The sequence below is a fragment of the Phalacrocorax aristotelis genome, chromosome 12, assembly GCF_949628215.1.
Source record: "Phalacrocorax aristotelis chromosome 12, bGulAri2.1, whole genome shotgun sequence".
Taxonomy (NCBI): domain Eukaryota; kingdom Metazoa; phylum Chordata; class Aves; order Suliformes; family Phalacrocoracidae; genus Phalacrocorax; species Phalacrocorax aristotelis.
Window position 1 is genome coordinate 7,141,550 of NC_134287.1, and position 19,678 is coordinate 7,161,227.

At 57.1% G+C, this 19,678-nt stretch overlaps 4 protein-coding genes across 5 annotated transcripts; 2 read left to right on the forward strand and 2 right to left on the reverse strand.

Moving 5' to 3' along the window:
- Positions 1-2,021: 2,021 nt before the first annotated feature.
- Positions 2,022-6,973, reverse strand: CUTC (cutC copper transporter). Of its 2 annotated transcripts, XM_075108215.1 has the most exons (9): positions 6,895-6,973; positions 6,524-6,595; positions 6,389-6,448; positions 6,002-6,211; positions 4,683-4,718; positions 4,162-4,295; positions 3,539-3,566; positions 3,031-3,136; positions 2,022-2,453 (listed from the first exon to the last, which is right to left on the reverse strand). In XM_075108215.1, the coding sequence occupies exons 2-9, from the start codon at positions 6,591-6,593 to the stop codon at positions 2,342-2,344; spliced, it is 756 nt and encodes a 251-aa protein (XP_074964316.1). In that variant the 5' UTR covers positions 6,594-6,595; positions 6,895-6,973; the 3' UTR covers positions 2,022-2,341. The 2 variants fall into 2 exon arrangements, with proteins under 2 accessions (XP_074964316.1, XP_074964317.1); XM_075108216.1 differs by lacking the exon at positions 6,389-6,448.
- COX15 (cytochrome c oxidase assembly factor COX15) lies at positions 6,953-11,380 on the forward strand. The gene is made up of 8 exons (XM_075108214.1): positions 6,953-7,242; positions 7,688-7,810; positions 8,048-8,234; positions 8,534-8,701; positions 9,218-9,299; positions 9,625-9,779; positions 10,681-10,794; positions 11,069-11,380. The coding sequence occupies exons 1-8, from the start codon at positions 6,953-6,955 to the stop codon at positions 11,198-11,200; spliced, it is 1,251 nt and encodes a 416-aa protein (XP_074964315.1). The 3' UTR covers positions 11,201-11,380.
- A 157-nt stretch (positions 11,381-11,537) lies between these two features.
- Positions 11,538-13,526, forward strand: ATP6V0E2 (ATPase H+ transporting V0 subunit e2). The gene is made up of 4 exons (XM_075108217.1): positions 11,538-11,803; positions 11,905-11,952; positions 12,262-12,411; positions 12,678-13,526. Exons 1-3 carry the CDS (start codon positions 11,595-11,597, stop codon positions 12,353-12,355), a joined length of 351 nt encoding a protein of 116 aa, XP_074964318.1. The 5' UTR covers positions 11,538-11,594; the 3' UTR covers positions 12,356-12,411; positions 12,678-13,526.
- A 679-nt stretch (positions 13,527-14,205) lies between these two features.
- Positions 14,206-19,382, reverse strand: ENTPD7 (ectonucleoside triphosphate diphosphohydrolase 7). Its single transcript, XM_075108213.1, has 12 exons — positions 19,298-19,382; positions 19,037-19,213; positions 18,749-18,954; positions 18,493-18,643; positions 18,099-18,202; positions 17,969-18,025; positions 17,326-17,474; positions 17,076-17,242; positions 16,009-16,333; positions 15,819-15,904; positions 15,538-15,699; positions 14,206-15,373 (listed from the first exon to the last, which is right to left on the reverse strand). Exons 1-12 carry the CDS (start codon positions 19,303-19,305, stop codon positions 15,145-15,147), a joined length of 1,821 nt encoding a protein of 606 aa, XP_074964314.1. The 5' UTR covers positions 19,306-19,382; the 3' UTR covers positions 14,206-15,144.
- Between the last annotated feature and the right edge of the window lie 296 nt (positions 19,383-19,678).

The window sequence follows — 19,678 nt, forward strand, 5'->3', positions numbered from 1 at the left end:
AAATAAAGCTACCCCTGGTGCTAGGTCCTCTAGGCCAGAACCAATACACTGCTGAGAGCAGCGATCTGATGCAACGGGTGAAAAACAAGTGAACAGAGCAGTCACCCCCTCAGCCCTTCTCCATCCACAGTGCTGACATGATTTTCTTTCTGCTCACCGGCATAGGTGTCCTCTGGCCTTGCTCATACCCACCTGAGCACTGCTGCTGAGGCAGCCAGTTGCACACACCACCTTCATATTTAATGCTCTGCCCCATCGCTTGCCTCAGTTTTCAGTACGTCGCAGCCCATCCTCACCCCGTCTTTGGTCTTGCATTCACAGTTGAAGTGCTTTGCTCGGCACAGGATGCCAGCTATCTTTAATGTTCAGAGCAAGCACACACCCATGTTCTCTACCCTCATACCTGGGACATGCTCCTCCTAAAAACCCACAAAGCCACCTCACTGTCCTTCAGCTCCTTCCATAAATCTTCCTTCACTACAGTACCCAGCATATGTTCACTGGGACCAAGCTAATCAGTGTTAAGAGCTCTTTGGCCAACAATACCACACCATTTCCCTGTGCTCCCCTGCCTTTACCCATCTGTTGTCCACCATCTTAAAACTAAAGTTTTCAAAATTCAGCATTGTTTCGTGCCTGTCTCACACAGGGTCTGGTCCAGGACAGAGGCTTCTGCAACGCAATCTACAGATTAGTCTAGCCCTCACTGCTCATCTGTTTCTGAAGGGTTATCTTTCTCTGCTTTGTTAAGCTGAAACCCCATGTGAGTTCAAAAGCCTTTTTTTCTTAATTTGTTTTTAAACTTTACACAAAAGGGAAGAATCATACTCTGCGTTTATGATGCTGGGAGGGCTCTGTCAGCAGAATATTCATGTTAATTGAGCTACCGGTATCTTAATCATCACCATGACTCATGAAATCCCACAACATAAGCCATGAACTCTTAAATCAGGTATTCTGTATAGACTACAACCACAAATTTAACAATTTCGTCTTCTGAGTTTGGAACCTTCCTACTGCCTGCACATCCGTCAGTGCTGAGGCAGGCTGTGACACCAGCACTAAGCAGCCATTCCCTTCCCCAACTCCTGTGTTGAGAACTACCACATACATTCCTGAGGTGTGTTTTGGGAGACAGTGATAGCTCTGATGGATCCACGTGAAAAGGTGGATATACCCTTTGAGCTGAAGATTTATAGTCTTGGTTATAGATTTTCAATAACCCGATTCTGTTTAAGGTGGCAAAAGGTGCTGCCATCTTGTCAATTACTACATTTTCCTATACATCCTCACGGGCTACCTGCTGTTGCCAAGATGGGCAGGCAAATCTGAACCCTGTTTTTTCTTCCCAAAAAGGTCTGCTATCTCTGCTGTCAAGGGGATTCTCTTCAGCTTTGTGGATCTTTTGGAGAGGAGGCAGCAAGAATAAAAGTGCTTTATCTCTGGGTTTCTCCTCTTTTCATGGACAACTCTGACACCGTTCAGATGTTTCGTTGGGCATTTTGCAGGGTAGCCGAGTCTAAGGCTTTAATTCTGACTAGGCAACAATAACGCAACAGCACATTCCCCCGAGCGCTATCTGGAGGACAAGCAGTTTGTGCTTCATGTTGGGAAAAGAACCTGGAAACTCCCTGAGAAAAAGCACCTTGTTCTCCCAAGGAATCTCATCACACGCCCACGCCACCTCAAGCACTCACTGCCCACAGCCTCACAACTACCTCACCTTATCAGTCAGGTAGTTAGAAGCTCCTTCTTACTAGAACTAAATGTGTTCATCACCTCTACACACCAGCGCGCTTCTCTCTGCCTAGCAGCTGCTGCACTGCTAATCCCCAGCTATCCTACTGGCTGACCACAGCAGGCCTTGTTTTCCAGCTGTGGCAACGTTTCCCTCCCTGGCATTCTGCATGTGATTGTATTCTCTGGCGGAGTAGGGGCCTGATTAATTCAGGCTACACAACACAGATCACAGTCTTACCTGTAAAATATAAATAATGTTTTAAAAAGCACAGCAAGAGGGGGGCAGCTGCAGTGTTTATTTGACAATCACATGCAGTGCTACACAATTCAGTCCCCCTATTTGCTCAGCTCCCTTCCTCCCAAATACTGCCAAACAGCTCGTTGCCGCAACATCTGGGAATTAGTCCTTTTATTTAAAACGGCCAATGCAAGTTTCCAGGCCAGGGACTGGTCATTCGGGGGAAGCCAAGGGAAGAGATGTCAGGCTTCATCACCTAGTTCACATCCTCTGCAGCCTGAGGACGGAAGCGGTACCCATCTGTCCATGTGGCAGGGAAGACCCTAGAGTCTCAGCGCTCTTGTCCCAGCACGGTGCCTTCTGCTACAGAATGTTCTTTGCGATTGCATTCAAGGTCCTCACTTTGGCCACATCTGCCACCTTTATGGAGTATTCGGGGGCGGAGAAGGACGCTCCCATGGCAACGTTCGGATTTCTGTGAGGAAAACCACTGGTTACTATCTGCAGGTGATACAGACGAGTAAGACACGCTAAGGCAAAAACAATCCCTTAGTCTCAGCAGTGGCCAGAGAACCTGCTGGTGCCACCAAAACCAAAGATGAGACAGTAATAGAGAAGAATATCCAAAGGAAAGAAATGATCACACCAACAGAAATCCAGTGCAAATGTAAGCCATTCTTCAGAGGCGCATCCCACTGGCCTCCCAAATCCTACAAGCTTGTGTTAAAGGCTTAAGGCAACTACACCAGAACCTGCCTTCCCGAGTGCCACACAAGCGCACTCACAAGCCCTAGGGTGGCAGTAGCAGAAGAAATGCCTGGAGGATCCAGCTCTGCATGGAGCTCGTGTCCAGATGATCAGCACCACTGGATTCATACACTGCAGAATACAGAGCCAGTCATCATGATCCCAACTGCAAGAGCACAATTAGCACCCAGGAAGCTGTTTGAAATTTATGTCTGTTCTACAAACTCATGCTCACATTAATCCCTTGCTCACATAATTCCCTTGTCCAGTTTTGGTAAAAAAAATAAAAATAAATAATCAGTTACCTGAACTTCATCCCCGAGTCCCGGGCTGAGCGAGCAGAGCAGTGAAACTCAGATGCAGTGGAGCCTTCCAGAATCCTCTGCAGGTTGCGCTCTGTTATGCCACCCCCTGGTGGGAAGAATCCCGTTGTCACACACAGCACAGATAGCACCGTCCCAGACCTGGCATCACCCCGGGACCTACACCCTAAGGGACAAGCACCACCTACACTGAAGCGAAAAGGCAGCCCATGGGACAAGGGAAACCCAGGCACGTGAAAAGACATGGGAGACACCTTGGCTTATGTTCCCCTCAAATCTAGAGCTGGCCCCAAACCCTCCAGCAAGCAGCAGCTGCAGGGCTCTGCCATCCCCAGATGGCTGCTTGGCCTTTACTCGCTCCAGGGCAGGAGCTCCTCCTCCTGGGGACCTGGCTCAGAAAGCCACTTCAGACAGCGCATCCCAGGGCAAGAGGCTAGGAAGCAGGGGCTAGGGACTACAAGATCTATTACAGATGACAAAAAAACATTACCTGGCACCACCACAATTCTGCCCTTCGCCTGAAAGACGAACAACACATTAGTGATATTGCCTAGCATTACATCCACACGTGCATTTGTGGGGCAGCAAAGAAACCTCACCTGCAGTGCCTTCCATAAGCTCACAGATGACACCATGGCTTATGATTCGTGCCCTTTCACCCACCTTTTTTGTACTACTCATGTTTTACAAGGGAAGTGGAAAATAATTTGCAGTTACAGCTAACACAACTTGTCACCATTTTCTCCTAACTCTATCCCACCTGGCTACCTACCAAGTACATCTGCTGCATTTTCCTAACAGCAACTGTGAGACCCCAGCAAGGACCTCATTTTGCTGTTTACATGGGCTAATCACATCAGCTGCTGAAACCAACCCTTACCACCCTCCCCCCAGTCTGCGACCAAGAACAACCCAACAAGTCTTTGCTGTGGGAGGCTTCAGGTCCAGCCACATGGACTTGGGAAAACAGATTAAGGCCAAGCCAGACAAGAAGGGCAAGTGCTCCTTGACAGAAGTCCCCTTACAGAAATGAGGGCTACTATAAAGGAGCTGCCTCCAGGCAATGCCCAGGAAGCAGCCACCGCAACCCAGGGGAGCACAGAGAACACTTACCTGTTCCGCAAGTCTCTTAATTAAGGACAACCCTTCCAGCGCTGAGCTGTCACAGCCACTCGTCAACACCCGCTCAAACCCCAGAGAAATCAGGGTCTCCAATGCCACCACAGGGTCGTGCACCATGTCGAAGGCTGAGACCAACACAACAGCTCAGAAATCACTCAGCTCATTATCCTCAAGCCCTGTACCCCAGCCAGCTCAAGCACCCAGGAGACAACAATAGGAAGAGTCCTTTCCACAGCCGGCCCACCCCATGGGGAGCCGCAGCTCCTGAGCATACTATCCCCCTCACAGCAGTGGCAGGGTCACTGTGCTCAGCTCCTCAAACCTCCTCTCCACGCAGGGCAGTGACGCATCACCCAAACCTGGACCTCTCCCCTCCTGCGGAACAGCCCAGCCACAGCCTGCCTTGCACTGCACACAGAGCTTCCCAAAGCACATCAAGCTCAGCTCCCTCCCAGCCCCACCTTCCCCTAACAGCGGGGTCCCTGCCAGGGCCGCTGTCCCAGGCAACTCACCTCGGTGAAACGTGACTGGCAGGGGACGGGACACAGCTGCAATAAGAAGATATATGGTCAGTCAGGGCTGGCACAGAGAGTGTGTTGTGCTAGAACCTGAAAAGCACATGAGACGAAAGAGGGCAAAGGCTTCTCAGGCCATTCCTGAGGAGCTCAGGAGACACTCAGTACTTGCTGGAAACACCACAGCAGCTCTTCTTTGGCCAGACTCTTTACCAGGGAAGTTCTTCTGCCCTTCGAGGAAGCAACAAACCTTTGTTTTTATGAGTAACACCAAAATCCCCTACCTCATCTGGATCAAGCAGAACCCTCATTCCGACCAGAGATATCTTTTGCAGCAGGAAGGAAGCAGGAAAGTTGTCCCATCTACCTGGGGAAGGGACAGGACCAGTGCTCTTTGAAAGCAGGAGAGTTCATTTTTGCAATTTCTTTCACCACCTATAATTTCTGCTCTATCTCAGACCAGAGCAAGCTTCGCCAGTGGGGCTCTATTTACTGGGCAAAGATTACTTATTTCTATGAAAAGAAATCCAACTGCCTCCTGCCCTGGAAACAGTGGTTCCAGCAGAACACCTCACTGCTCTAGTGGAGGCAAATCCTGGCAAGACACTTCTCTTTGGCTGCACTGCCTATGGCACATTCACCCTCATATGAGAGCCTCAGCACCGCACCACCAGTGAAAGGCTTAGCCCTCTTTAGCTTTGGCTGTAGCTCAAAGGAAAGATGTGGAAGCAAATTCCATTTTCTCTGCCTGTTGGGGGTCTGGACTAACAATTTCCAACTGCAGCTTCAGTAGCCTTTTATACGTTTCCACCTCTCTCCTGTTATTTTTTCTCATTGGGTGTGTTATACGAAAAAATGAAAATGAGTTGCCAGCTCCCCACAAAGCCAAAGTCCAGGAGAGATATATCCTAGACACCTGTAGCAGGGATGTAAGGAAAAGAACAATGGGCAAAGAAAATGAAGAAGGGACAGGATCCAAGAGTTTAATACTCTGATGCCCCCAAAGCAGCTCACCCAAGCCTCTCTCCTTCTTAGACCCTGCTATTATGTCCCAGGCGGCCTCAAACTCTGCATGAGCTGCCTGGGGCAGTGGTCCTTGATCTGCAAAGATTCTTACTTATTTAATGTCTCACAGATATGACAATATGTGAAACTAGAAAAGAGAGAAAGAGACAGCAAGACCACAGACAAGACGTGCAGACCAAAGACGTGCAGTTCTTTCTACAGCATCAGACGGAGCAGCACTGAACTCCCGCCCCCAGTCACAGCACAGATATCGCACAGAGCTCAGCATCTCTGACTGGAGACTCCCTTACCCAGCAACGCTGTGCAGAGCTCCGTATCAATGCGCCCGTCCTCAGTGAGGGCCCCGAACACCAGCCCGTCGGCCCCATGCAGCTTGGCAAGGCGGATATCGGCTTTCATCACCTCCACCTCCCGGTCTGAGTAGAGAAAATCGCCGCCGCGAGGTCGGATCATCACGAACACGGGGACTCTCACGCACTGCTTCACCACCTGCAGGAGTCCTGGGGGGGCGGGAAGGGAGAGCTGCAGCCCAGCACCCCGCTCCGGCAGCTCCAGCCACCGGGGAGGCAAGGCCAGACAGTGGGGAGGGGGACACAGAGCGGGGGGGGGGGGGGGGGGGGGGAGGGGGGATACGGGGACACCCGGGCCGCGGCGCGGCGGGGGTGGGCGAAGCTCACCCATGCTCGGGGTGGTCCCTCCTTCCACGAGTCCCGCGCACAGCTCGATCCGGCCGGCCCCTGGGGAAAGGCGCGTCAGAGCCGGGCGAGCCGGGCCCGCCGCCCCCCTCCCGCCCCGAGGCTCCCGGGCCTTACCACCGCGCTCCGCGTTGACGGCGGATTCCACCGAGTCCACGCACACCTCCATGAGGAAGCCATCGTCCATACCTGGGGTAGAGCGGCGCCATCAGCTCCCCCAGTCCCATGGCGGCCGCACGGCCGCCGCGCCGCGGCCCCGCACCGCCCCACTTCCGCCGCAAGCCCCACCCCCTCCCTCCCGCTTCCGGCCTCGCCCCCTCGCGGCCCCGGGCCCGCGCCGCCCGCGGGCGCGAGGGCGGGCGCGCGGGTGGGGAGGAAAGGAGGGGGAGCCGGGGCGCCTCGCTCGCGCGTTGCGGCGTAAGCTCCGCCCCCGGCGCTGCGGCCCCGCCCCCGCCCGGGCCCCGCCCCCGCCTCGCACGCGCCCTCACCTGCGCTGGCGGCGCGCGGGGGTCGCTGCTGGCTCTCGGTCACGTGCCGGGGATTGTCATGGTGACACCCAGGTGTGTCCGGAAGTGTTCGCCCAGCTTCCGGCGGCGCGCCCCACTTCCGGGGTCAGTCGGGATGTTGCGTGCGGTGAGCGGCGGCCTCCGGTTTCTGCTGCCCGGGCGGGCCGTCGCCCCGCCGGCCTTCGGCCGCCTCCCTCCGCGGCCGTGCCTGCAGCGGCGGCTCCTGCAACAGGCGGCCCCGCCTGCCGCGCCCCCGCCCGCCGTGGGCCGGTGGCTCCTGGCTTGCAGCGGCGCCGTGGCCGGTGCCGTGGTGCTGGGCGGTGTCACCAGGTGAGCGTGGCACTCTGGCCGTGTCCGCTCGGGAGCTGGGGCAGGTCAGAGCTGAGGCCGTGTGGAGAAAGGGCTCCCCGCCGCCCTCCGTGACCCGCTTAGGCTGCTCCTGCGGCCCCGCAGCCACATCCCGCCCCGGGAACCCACCCCAAGCGCCCCGCCCCCCTCCTGTCTCTCCTCCCCCGTTGCAAGGGGACATCGTGGGCTGGGGTTGAGGGTATCAGAGACTCCATCTGCAGTGTGTGGTGCCAACTGGGAATAACCTTCTATCACATGCTTTTGGTAATTCTAGGTCTGTTGATTGCTCACAGCCTCCCTGATCTCTATCCTATTCCTGACTGCAAGTCTAAGGCTTGTCTGGTGCAACCAAGAGCTCTTGTTTTGGCTCAGTAAAGCTGTACGCTTTCAGAGAGTGAATTGTGCCTGCTGGTGTCTCTGCTCCCAGGCTAACAGAATCGGGTCTTTCTATGGTTGACTGGCACCTGGTCAAAGAGATGAAACCCCCGAGAACGCAGCAGGAGTGGGAAGCTGAATTCCAGAAGTACCAGCAGTTCCCGGAGTTTAAAATGTGAGTGTGCAAAAGTGGAATGAGGGTGGGCTGGGAGCATCCCTCCTGCAGATGAGTGGCACAAGGGACTCTTGCAGGAGGGAAATGCTTTTTAACACCACTGGGAAGGCACACAGAGCGTGTCTGATGGTGGCTCCTTCACTGTCACCTCCTTTCTCTGAGGAAGGTGTTCCTTTGTCATAGGAACCCGAACAGCCATGTCACATTAAGCTGTTCTTTTTTTACTGTCTTCAACAGCCTGAACCATGACATGACGCTGACAGAGTTCAAGTTTATTTGGTACATGGAGTATTCGCACCGTATGTGGGGCCGCGTTGTGGGTCTGGCCTACATTCTGCCTGCTGCCTACTTCTGGCAAAAGGGCTGGCTCAGCCGCCCCCTGAAGGGCTGTGTCCTTGCGCTTTGCGGGCTGGTCTGCTTCCAAGTGAGTGATCTCTGAAGCTGTGGGGATTAGCGGCAGCATCTCTTGTGAATATCTTCTGAGTGATTGTACTTGAGACAGTGGGATTTGTGAAAGCTTGGGGGGGTGTCAGTGCTGGTAGCTGCTTGAAGGTGGGGGAAACCAGTTGCTTTGCCCCTAACGTTTGTCTGGTCTTAGCAGTCGCTGCTGCCCTGTCTGTGCTGAGACGGACACAAAGGGTTATTCACTGACCCCTCGTTCTGGTGAAGGGCAGTATAGCAGCATAGGGGAGCTGGCGCGAGTCCCTCTCTGCTTTTTGCCAGGGACTGCTGGGATGGTACATGGTGAAGAGTGGGCTGGAAGAGAAACCAGACTCTTACGACATTCCTCGGGTCAGTCAGTACCGGCTTGCAGCACACCTCGGCTCTGCACTGGTTCTGTACTCTGCTAGCCTGTGGACAGGGCTGTCTTTGCTCCTTCCACGACACAAGGTAAGCAGTGGTGTGTCAGGAGGCAAAAGTGCAAGGTTACATCAATTCAGAGGGTTGGGGGTGTGATGTGAAGGGTGAGGAAAGGGTGTGAAGGATGATGGTGCTTCTGTTTTAGTCTCTGTTCCCAACTCTGACCTAATACTGCATTACAAAGTACCCTTTCTGTAAACTTCTCAGTTATGGGACGCTTCCTTTGACTCATGCTGTTTCGCTCAAAAGCAATTAGCCTCAGAGTTCGTGCAAGCTCAGGCAGGGGTGTGCCCGGCCATGCTAAATGGTTGGTGCCGGGAACCATCCAGTGACCACTGCACTTTCTGCACAGAGTTGGACTCGATTAGTTGTGGTTTTGGGGAACCTCTGAAGCATGACTGTTGCTGCATGGTAGTCTCTTGATTCCTCCTGTAGAACACAGGCCAACCCCTTGGCCTGTACGTGCAGTGGAGGCTTTTCTTACCTGCTGCAAACAGCACTGGAAATGCTTTGCTTGATTATTTTCTCTTTTTCTGTATTTTACAGTTACCTGAGACCCATCAGCTCCTTCGCCTGAGACAATTTGCTCATGGCACTACAGCTATCATTTTTCTTACCGCTCTTTCAGGTAAGAGCGTTTCTTACTGCCGTCCCATCTATGGCTCATTCCTCTCTGCGTTGTTTTTCTTATGGTCTGGCAGGGACTGGGAGCAACCCCATCATGTTTTCTGGGAAAGCTTTTTTTCCATCTGGGAGCTGACAGTCCAGAACCAACCTTACTGGTCTTTCCTGAGCAGGTGGAGATGCTCCTTCCAGCCTGCCTGTTGCTGTGTGATCTCTGTATGTTTCTGAAAGAAATTCAGGATCAAGCTGAGCTCCTGAGTCAGAGCTCCGCAATCTGGAGCGATACTGTGCCTACTCTGGTGGTCTCATTTTCTGCTCTGGAATCGCAGGTGCCTTCGTGGCAGGGCTGGATGCTGGCCTTGTGTACAATTCCTTCCCCAAAATGGGGGACCGTTGGATCCCAGATGATCTCCTTGCCTTCTCCCCCGTGCTGAGAAATATCTTTGAGAATCCTACAACTGTACAGTTTGATCACAGGATCTTGGTAAGTGCCGTCTTCCTGCTGTGTCTGTGCTGCTTCTCAATTGCCTCCTGCAGCCAAGCTGTCCTCTTTGGGCTGTGGTTCTGTCAGCTTGAGTGATATCCAGGGTGTCCGAAGGTCCTGAAAGCATGTTATCAATTTGCTTCTGCAGAAAGAGGAAGTTTAGCGCTCTTATTTTAAATGTGGTCTCCTTCCTTAAGGATGCTTTCCTCCTGCACAAGTTACGGACTTTGTTTCTTTGTGTCTCCTTTTCTATAACATGAGCTACAGACTAGGGTAGCCCTCACTGCTGAAATGTCTGGGCAAGTTGTATGAAATAAAACTTGGAAATCCCAATACTGAGTGCTTCCTTCAGCATTTCTGAACTTGCTCTACACCAGTAGCACCCTGTGAAAATAGCTAGTTAGAGCAATCCAGATACTAGATACCACTGCTGGCGCTGGTGTGGGCTAAGACATCACTAAAACAAAAAAGAAAGATTAAGTGACTGAAAAAAGGCATCACCTGGGGTGACCTGCATGGCAAGGTTATGCTGGTGCACCACAGCTGAGTGGTGAAAATGAGACCAATTTTCCAGACTACAGCTTCCACCTTTAGTTGTCAAGGTGACAGCAGGGGAGAGGGGAGAAATAATCCCCGATGACTTGGAAAAAAGGAAAAGCTATTGGAAAGTAAAACATTACTTTGGAGAAGAACAGAACTCTATAACTTTAGTTGAATTTCAGGGTTGTTAAACTGGTGGGCATGGGAGCTCTGGGATTTGGTCATGGCCACTAACGCGTTTCTACAGTTAAATATTGCTCACAGAATTTCTTCTACTGCTTGGAAGGTGCAGCTGAAGGCCACAGCACCCATTTCTTCTGAACTTCTCTTGAAGGGTGGTTGTTTCCCTTCCCTTCTGTAGGGAATCACCTCGGTCACAGCCGTCGCAGCACTGTACCTCTTCTCGCGGAAGATCCCACTCCCTCACAGGACCAGGATGGCAGTGACTTCCTTATTGGCTGTGGCTTGCATGCAGGTACTGTCTTTTTTCCCCCTTTTGCATTTTTTTTCTCTCTCTCTGGTCCTTTGTAGCACGTTCACAAGACAGCTGTCCCCAGCTGGGCTCCGTGCTGGAGCGGGGAGTGGGAGCTGCCTGGTCCTGGGGCCTCACCACACTGCATGGACACTCTGAATTTGAGGGTGGGATGTCTGGGTAGTGGCTGTGGGCCTTTCTACATCATACTGAGTGCTGGGGATATGTATCAGTGCTGCATCCACAGCTGCTCTCACCCCTTCTCCCTTCTTGGCAGGTGGGCCTTGGCATCAGCACCCTGCTGCTCTACGTCCCCACGCCTCTGGCTGCCACACATCAGTCGGGCTCCCTGGTGCTGCTCAGTGTGGCGCTCTGGCTCATGAGCGAGCTCCGGCGGGTCCCCAAGTAACCCCCCGGAGGGAGAGCCCTCCGGGGGAGCTGCGGGGCTGGGCCCGGAGGCGGCGGAGACACCCCCACCCCCACAAAATCCCGGGGGCGCGGAGGGGGTGTGCGCCCAGCCGGGCTGCGCGCAGGGAGGAGGCGGCGGGTGCGAGTGCGAACTTTGTAACATAAAGGAGTTTTTACGGAGCGATCGGTGTGTATCTGGCTGACTCCGTTGCGGCGGGAGGTGAGGAGGGGTGCGGGGAGCCCCAGCGGCAGCGCCGGGCGGGGGGGGCCGGGCCGCGCCGCCGCGGCGGGGGGGGACGGAAAGAAGGGGCGGGCGGGCTCGCTTTGGCGCCCCCTGGCGTCCGCCCGCCCTACACGCGGCCTGGCGTCTCCGCCAATGGGAGGCGGCTGGCGCCATGCTCCGCCCGCTGATTGGCCGCGGCGAGCGGCGGTGGGCAGAGCGGCATCCGGGGCGGCGGTGGCTGTCCGTCTGTCGGTCCGACTGTCGGTGCGGGGCGGCCATGACGGCACACAGCTTCGCGCTGCCGCTCGTCCTCTTCTCCGCCTTCTGGGGTCTCGTGGGCATCGCCGCCCCCTGGTTCGTGCCCAAAGGGCCGAACCGCGGGTGAGTGGGGGCCTCGGGCGGATAGCGGTTGCGGGGGGGGGGGGGGCGGGCTGGGCGTTCCGGCACCGGGCCTCCCAGTCCTAACGCCGATGTCTTTACAGGGTGATCATCACGATGCTGGTCACCACCGCCGTGTGCTGCTATCTCTTGTGAGTACTGTGGAATGAGCCCCGGTACCCACCCCTCTGCTCCCATCTCCCCCATCCTCCCCATCCTTCCGGTGTGGCTTCCCCGGGCCCGGTGGCAGCTGCCCAGCCTCCTGCCCGTGGGTGAAAGGGACGGTCCCTGGGCTGCGGCCGGCCTGCCTGCCTCCCTTCCTCCCTCCCGGGCACTTCACCCCCCTGGGCAGCAGTCCCTGTGCCAGCCCCTTCAGGCAGCGGCATCGCAGGATCCTGGTCTCTGCCCCGGCCCCCCCCGCGCTACCGGTGCTGACGGCAGGTTGGGTTTGCCCTTTGCAGCTGGCTCATCGCCATCCTGGCCCAGGCCAACCCCCTGTTCGGGCCACAGCTGAAGAACGAGACCATCTGGTACGTACGCTTCCTCTGGGAGTGAGCAGTCCCCGGGAGCCGGCGCCTGAACAGAGACCCCTCACCACCAGAATTGCCACCGTGAGTGGGCAGAGGGATCAGGTGTCAGAGGTGTTCCCCGGCTTGCCTGCTTGTGTCTGGCTGGGGAGGGAGCTGTGGCCTGGTCCTTGCTGGGTGGGAGATGCTTTGGCTTCTGTGTGTCGTGGCTGTGGTGAGCTGGTCTTGCTGTGGGGCTGCTGGGCCTGAGCAAACTGAGCACTTCCCCCTAAGCCAGTGGCTCTCCAGATTTGTGGGGACTCCCTTGTGGGTGCAGTTTGGTGCTAACTTCTCCTTTCTCCCTTCCCCAGCTCCTGCTGCTGTTCCAGCCTCTACCTTCAAGTACCAGGCAGCCCCCAGAGGTGCTGGGACAGAGGCTGGACCCGCTGCCCCAGCGCACCCTGAGCACTGCAACCTTGACCGGCGATGGCTGGGCCCCTGAGTGTGGCAGGCAGCACCCCTGCCTGGGACAAGGGCCTAGTAAGCAGGGCCCTGGAAGCAGCCACGCTGCCAAGGAAAGATCCCCTCAGCTGGCCAAGTGCGGCAGTTAGTGACATTGAACACTGTCCTGAGAGAGATCGGTGCGTAGTGCCAGCAGCTCGTGTCCCTGCACTGCTTGCCCCGCTCCCTTCAGTGCACTCAGCCCTAGTCCCCGGTGAAACCCCTGCTTGTAGCCCACGCTGCCCAGCTAGTTACCATATCCCTGCTCGTTTCAGGTACTGCAACGTCTTTGCATGAGAAGGCAGGAGCCTGTAGCGTCCCCTGTTGTATGCTCAGTCCCTTGCGGTGAGAGTGGTCCTTGCTAAAACAGATTCTGGCTGTGGGAGTGAGAAGGGAGAGCTGACCAGGGAAGAGCATGTGGACCCCCTTGGGTGTGATGAGGGAGGTGCTGGGGCACAGGGCAGGGGTTCCTGCTGTTTGGCAGCCTGCTGGAGGAGATTAAAGGGGTGCTGCGTCTCCTCCCACCTCAGCAGCGAGGGTGCTGCAGTAGTGTTTAGGTACCACACCCCTCCAACCTGTGTCCAGGTTCTGAGAAGAACAGAGTAGGGTGTTGTGTTTTAGGTTTCCCCTTATTTATCAGATAATTTATCTGTATTTATTTATTTGTCTGTGTTTGTTAAATTTGTGTTGTGGAAATAAATCCTTTTTCTAATAAGTGATGCTGGAGGCAGAGTCACTTGTTGCTTTGAAGCTGAGGAATGTTCTTGGCTTTATTCAGACTTCTTCCCTTCCCCTAACCCTGCTCTTGCACCATGAGAACAAGGCTGGGATCCTCAGCTGTTGAGCAGGAGGTTGGCAGCATACTGGTGTGTGGAAAGTTTTATCCTTGTTGCCACCTGTGTACTCATCCTGTGGGACCAGGGTCACAGGTAGGCAGTGGTATGTGCTAGAGGGAGGACTGGGTACCTGCCCACCCTCTCTGGTGCTAGGCAGCTGCTGGAGCCATCCCCATCGCTGTGCAGCAGCTGGAGAAGCTTAGTGGCCTCTTTCCCAGGCTGTGGTGGGCAATAAGGTAAAAAGCAGAAAGCAACAGCTCCCAGAGACTGAGCTGGCAGGCTCAACTTCCTTGTCCTGGGAGGAGAGAGGTGGACAGCAAAGGACGCTGTCTCCAAGGATCGCAACAGTTCAGTTTGGATCAGAGCTTCCCTTGCTGCTACCACCTCGGGAGTTAAGCTCAGCTCTCCTGCTGGAATCGCAGAGAACATCTACTGGCAAGAAAACAACTCCATTGTCCCACTGCAGCGGCACAAAGCAATGCTGTGCAGATGTGTGCTGTTGTGCTGCCAGCCTGGAGCTGTGGCTGCTGGGGAGGTGCTCGCTAGAAAACAAGATCAGTGCTGGATGGCTCAAGGGGTTTGTTTATTGCTACAGGAATGGGAACAGCTGAGTTCAAGTAAACAGGGATGAACTTCATTGGATTATCGGGGGGCTCCAGCCCCAGAGGAGGAAGGCTTGTGCACACAGCTACAGCTCAGGCCTGCCCTGGGGCAGTGAGCTGGGCTGGAGCGAGGTGGTTCCACCCCAGGCAGGCCCAGCCTGTGTTCATGGGGGAGAGAACCACTGGTCCTGGTACCTGTGCCCAATTAACGTGTGGGACACCATGGGGCAGATGTGCCCAGGAGGGAATGTCTGAAAGGAAACACAGCCTGCTTTGAAGGTGCCTTAGGAACCAATCTTAAGTGCTCAGTGCTGAGCCTGGGGCATTGGCTACGTCCATGGGAGGATTGTCCTGGGAGAGGAAGACATGGTGAAGAGCAGGACACCTCTTAAGGAGTGCTCCAAGAGAGGCTGGGCGGTGGAGCTCATGGCACACTTGGTTCCTGCAGTCCGCTGCTGTTCTCCAGCCCATGGGCACGTAAAGGACTGCATAAAGGCCACCCCAGGTGCTGAGCTGCAGCACCTCACCAGGTTGCTCTGCAAACTGGTGGCTGAGTCATAGCGTGTCCTGGTGCTTCAGGCCACAGCCCTGGGTTGGCCACCCCAGTGATAACGCACTACTTATCTGAGAGACCTGCCAGGTCTGCAGCCTCGAGCCCGCTGGCAGTAGAGGACTTTGCTCTACACCACGTAGTAAGATGAAAGCCGGAGGCCAAGGAATGCAAAGATTAGGCCTGGGGTGAGGCGGAGAGGAAAGCTCTGGTGTCCATAGCTGCCTCAGCCCGCAGGCTCTGGTTCTGATGTGGAGATGGTCTTTAAGAAAGAGTCCAAGTCTTGGGTCCCAGGCTATCAGCCAGTCGTGGTTCTGCTGGTGCAACTGGACGGTAGGTACCATCAGTGTCACGGCCCGTTTCCCTGGCCCGGCGGCACCACCACCTTGTCCAGCCAGAGCAGGGTGAGCTGGGCCGCGCGCAGCTGCCGGCGGTGGATGCGGCGCAGCCGCAGGAGGTAGAGGACTATGGCCAGCGCTACGACCAGGATGCAGGCAAAGAAGAGATAGTGGTTGTAGACAAAAGAGAGGCGCAGCCAGGAGGTATGTGCTTGCCGGATGCTCTCCTGCCGGAGATCCCTGCAGAGAGGAGTCAGGGCTGGCTGTGAGATGCCACGGGGTGCTGCCAGGGTCCTCGCTGCCACTCCCCTTGCCAGGGCGGCAGAGCCCTCACCCTGTGCAGTAACTCCTGCTCCTCCCCAACCACCCTTCCCTGAGTGATACCGTCAGCAAGCCAGTGGTACCTGAGTGGCAGAAACCGTGTCTTGTAGAGGATGGCTCCCAGCGTCCACTGCACCTCCCGGTCGAACACCAGCTGGGCCGTGCGCAGGCTGGGATAGTCCAGGGGGAAGCGGAAGCCCTGGTGAAGGACTTCATACATCCACGCCGATTTGAAGCACTGATACCTGCAGGCACGGTATGCAGGACCATCAGCCTGATGCTACCTCCCACACCACAGCCCCTCACCACAGCAAAAGCCCCCCAAGAGGTCCAGCCATGTCACCTCCCCAGCAAAGCCGCTTACTTCAGCCGGTGCTGATCAGCATGCGCCGAGTAGAGTCCACCACGGAAGCGCTGGGTCAGCACCTCCCATCTTTGGCTGCAGTATTCCTGGGGGCCAGAGAAGTTGGAACTTAGAGCAGAGAAATGGGCCCCACTCCCTCCCTGCCCTGGGAATGGCAGCTTCCTGGCCGCTGGGCTGGGGCAACACCCACCTGGGCAGCAGAGGTGAAGGTGGAGGCACTGTAGTGGCCCCCCAGGCGCAGCACGTCCTCAGTACAGTAAAAAAACTCAGAGAAGCCATAGAACTCGCTGTTGCCAAAGTCGATGGGTGCTTTGTAAGCCCCCACCAGGGAGGCCTGGCTGCTGTTGGACCCGGCCAGGAGGGGCTCCAGCACCTCTGCACAGGCCGGCCAGTCCCCTCGCCCCCGCATGTACAGGGTTCGGCCACCCTTGGCCACCGTGTCCTCCAGCCCCACAGGTAGACAGGGGTCCAGGAAAGGCGTCTCAGGGCTCAGCCCTGTCTGCTGGTTGTGCAGGCTAGAAAACACACCAGGAAGGAAAGGCAACTGCACAAGGGAATCTGTACCACCCCCAAAACCTTAGTCTAGTGCTGCACTGCATCCAGATACCCCCCATGCCAGACCAGGCTGTGTCCCCTTGTACCCACGGTGCTGGCACCCATCCTGCCACCTCCTGCCAAAGCCAAACTCCCCAGATCTGTCACGCTGACCTGTGGCCACATGCCCCGGGCACCTGTGGGGTACAACAAGGTACCGCCACCCCACCCAGTTTGAAGGGTTCTGCAGCCCTGCACAGCCCCAGGGATCGGGAGGCAGGGTTTGCTCCCGGCACAGGAGTACCTGGGCACCAAGCCTCTCCGCCTCTGGCGACAGCTTCATGTAGCGCTCTGGGAAGGGAAGGAGACAGCTCAAGGTGGGGATGCAATGGAAAGATATGCTGAGTGAATCGGTGCTGGAGAAGGCGGGAAAGTCAGAGCAGGAAAAGCCAAAAGCCACCAGAGGGGCCTCCCCACAGCCTGCCCCGAGGAGAGGAGGAAGGCAGGGAGCTGCAGCACTAACACCTGCTGGGCTCAGAGAAGGGCAGCGCCCGTGCACCCTGTGCCAGCCCAGGCATCTGCTGCTTCCAGTGTGACTGTGGGAGCTGTTATCGCCATGGGCAGCTCTCGGGGCAAATCCAATGAGGAGAAAGCAGCGTGAAGGAACCAGCACCCCATTTTGCAGTGCCCCAGCAGCAACATCACTAGGCAAGGCGGCAATACCGGTTGTGCACATAGGTCTGGTTCAACACAAGCTCCTCATAGCGCTGCCGGGCAAAATTGCCCCCAAAGCCCAGGAAGGTGTTGACGTAGACACGGTATATGTGGCCAGTGTGCTGCACATCGCAGCCCAGGTTGAACTCTGCCAGCAGGCTCTTGGCAGCCTCTTCCTGGAGACACAGAATGATCCGCGATCAGCAGCAACCCAGGGAAGGCAGGGGCTGCTCTTGGGGCCAGCTGGCCAGATATGCACCTGTTGCGGGGAGGAGAAGGCTCCGGACTCAGGCACTTCATAGGCGATCTGCAGGGAGGCACCTCCCATGTCTAGGATCCCAACTGTTCGTTTTCGAACCAGGGACTCACCCTGGTCCCCCAGTGCGACGGTGACCACTGCATCCTCTTCTGCAACCCACAGCAGCACGTCAGCAAGGGGCAGGGCCTGGGGCAGCACCTCCTCCCTTCCACCGCTAGCCCCCAGAGCAGCCTCATGGGGCTTCTCCACACATACAAGCAGCCCCCAGGGATCACCTGTGGGGCAGCAGGTCCTGGCACTCAGGGCTAGCCACCCCCCTGCTTTGTAGGTTCCCCCAAAGCATCCACACTGGAAGCCACTACAGGAACACTACTACAAACCCTCTCTCCCTGATTCTTCTCCCAAAATGCTGTAAGTATCCCCTTCCCGCACCCAGCGACTCATTCCTGCAGCTGGGGCAGGTGCCTCTCCATGCCCCAGGTCCAGGAGGGTTTTGCACACATGGCTGGGGTCAGGCATGGCTTGGCCAGAGGGGCAGATGCCGCCTGCTCCAAAGCCTGCTTTTAGCTCCAGTGCCCCAGGGCAAGCTCCACCAGGGCTTGGCTCAGACCCTCCCAGCTGCTCTACAGGCAGCCACACTCACCCTCCTCGTGATCAAACCGGCCCAGGACAAAGTTGATGCCAATCCAAGCATAGACACCTGCATGAGACGGAAAGGGTCATTATGGCAATATGCCAAAGGGAACGAAGCAGTGCTCTGCAGCAGCTCCTACCTTCCTGTTTCCCCGAGATCACTTCTGCATGTGATTTGGAGAACAGGAAATCAAACTCCAGGGGCACATTTCTCACCAAGTCCTCCAAGATTGCAGCTTGCTGCCTGCAATGAGAGGGATAGATGCTAAGGGACCTTCACCAGCGATGCTCCTTCGTGGGGTGGGAGTGCAAGAGGCAGCAGGAGTCCTGCTGCAATACACCTCACCTCCACCCCATGAGCCCTGCTGCCGCACCCACTGGAGATGAAAAACTAGATCCTTTCTCAAATCCCCCCCAAGATTCCTAATTCTCCCGTGAGGCTCAAGACAAGACAGTTCCCTTCCCTCTTCTCACATCTGAGGGCTCCTGGCGGGTCCCTGACCCTCCCTGACAAGGGCAAACTCACAAACTCACCTCTCGGGCAGCAGCCGCATGCCTGCCGTGCACAGGATGTAAAGCGGAGTTTCCTTGTGCTTCTGAGCCGGGATGTGGGCCGCCGCGAACTGAAGCAGAGGACGCAGGTAGGGCGTAGCTTGCTCCGGGGCTGCCGCCGCCACGGAGATGCCTGCCCGGGGAAGGGAGGCTGAGGACCAGCCAGCCCCGCCACGGGCAGCAGCTGTACCCATCCCCGGGGCCTCAGGGCCCGGAGTGGAAAGGGGGTGACACCGACCTGGTTTAATTTTCTTAACGACGGGGCGGCTGCTCTGGTCCCTCATCTGCTTGATGTCCAGCAGGTCGTGGGGGTTCCCGTTGTGCGGGGGCCAGAAGTAGACGAACACCCGCGACCCGCTGCTCCCGCAATCGATGACCACGCCGTAATTGAGAGCCGAGTCCTCGGTGTCCGTGGCCGCCAGGTCCTCCACCCGCGCCAGGTACCTGGGGTGGGGGGGACACACGGGGCGCCTCAGCACCGCCGCCGGCAGCTGCGAGCCCCGGTGCCCCGGCAGCCCCCGCTCACCTCTCGTCCCGCCGGGCGGCGCGGGGCGGCGCGGTCCAGTGGCGGCGGGGGGCGGCGGCCGCCAGCAGCAGCAGCAGCCCCAAGGCGAGGGCCAGCCCCAGCGCCACCGGGCGCTGCCGCAGCCCCGGGCACGGACAGAGTCCCGCCGAGCGCCACGACGGGCAGGAAACGCTGATCCTGGGGACAAAGGCCACAGCTCAAACCCAGAACCGACCGATCCCCCCCCACCCCCGGGCCCCCCAGCCCAGCCCCGCTCCTCACCTGGCCATATGCGCCCGCCACCCGCCCGCGCATCGCCCCGCTGCCGGCACCGGTACCGGCGGCCACGTCACCAGCCCCACACACCCCCCCCCGCACACACACCCCCCACGACCAATCGGTGCACCCCCACCCGAGCCCTGCCGGGCAGCGCCCCGCCCACCGCCACCCAGAGACCAATCGGCCCCGCCGACCCCCTCGGCGGAGTCACGCCCACGCGGCACAGCGACCAATCGGATAGAGGCGGGGCGGCGCCCCCAGTCGGCCGGGGGCCGTGCCTGGCTTCGCCCTTGCTCCTACGTCCGACCTTCGCCGGGTGACGTCACCCTGAGACTTCCTCCCGCGCGTCCAATCGCAGCGCGGGGTCTGAGCGCGGCCCGCCCA

Bases quoted from the DNA above. Each gene is read 5' to 3' on its own strand.
- CUTC (XM_075108215.1), bottom strand. From the start codon at position 6,593: ATGGACGATGGCTTCCTCATGGAGGTGTGCGTGGACTCGGTGGAATCC. The intron at 6,449-6,523 runs GTAAGGCCCGGG...GCCTTTCCCCAG, and splicing joins CGTCAACGCGGAGCGCGGTG to GGGCCGGCCGGATCGAGCTG. The intron at 4,719-6,001 runs GTAAGGGAGTCT...TTCTTATTGCAG, and splicing joins GCTCTGCACAGCGTTGCTGG to CTGTGTCCCGTCCCCTGCCA.
- COX15 (XM_075108214.1), top strand. From the start codon at position 6,953: ATGGTGACACCCAGGTGTGTCCGGAAGTGTTCGCCCAGCTTCCGGCGG. The intron at 9,300-9,624 runs GTAAGAGCGTTT...CTGGAATCGCAG, and splicing joins TTTTCTTACCGCTCTTTCAG to GTGCCTTCGTGGCAGGGCTG. The intron at 10,795-11,068 runs GTACTGTCTTTT...CCTTCTTGGCAG, and splicing joins TGGCTGTGGCTTGCATGCAG to GTGGGCCTTGGCATCAGCAC.
- ATP6V0E2 (XM_075108217.1), top strand. From the start codon at position 11,595: ATGCTCCGCCCGCTGATTGGCCGCGGCGAGCGGCGGTGGGCAGAGCGG. The intron at 11,804-11,904 runs GTGAGTGGGGGC...ATGTCTTTACAG, and splicing joins CCCAAAGGGCCGAACCGCGG to GGTGATCATCACGATGCTGG. The intron at 11,953-12,261 runs GTGAGTACTGTG...TGCCCTTTGCAG, and splicing joins GCCGTGTGCTGCTATCTCTT to CTGGCTCATCGCCATCCTGG.
- ENTPD7 (XM_075108213.1), bottom strand. The intron at 18,644-18,748 runs GTCGGTGTCACC...TTCCCCGGGCAG, and splicing joins CGTTAAGAAAATTAAACCAG to GCATCTCCGTGGCGGCGGCA. The intron at 18,203-18,492 runs GTGAGTTTGTGA...CTCTCATTGCAG, and splicing joins ATGCGGCTGCTGCCCGAGAG to GCAGCAAGCTGCAATCTTGG.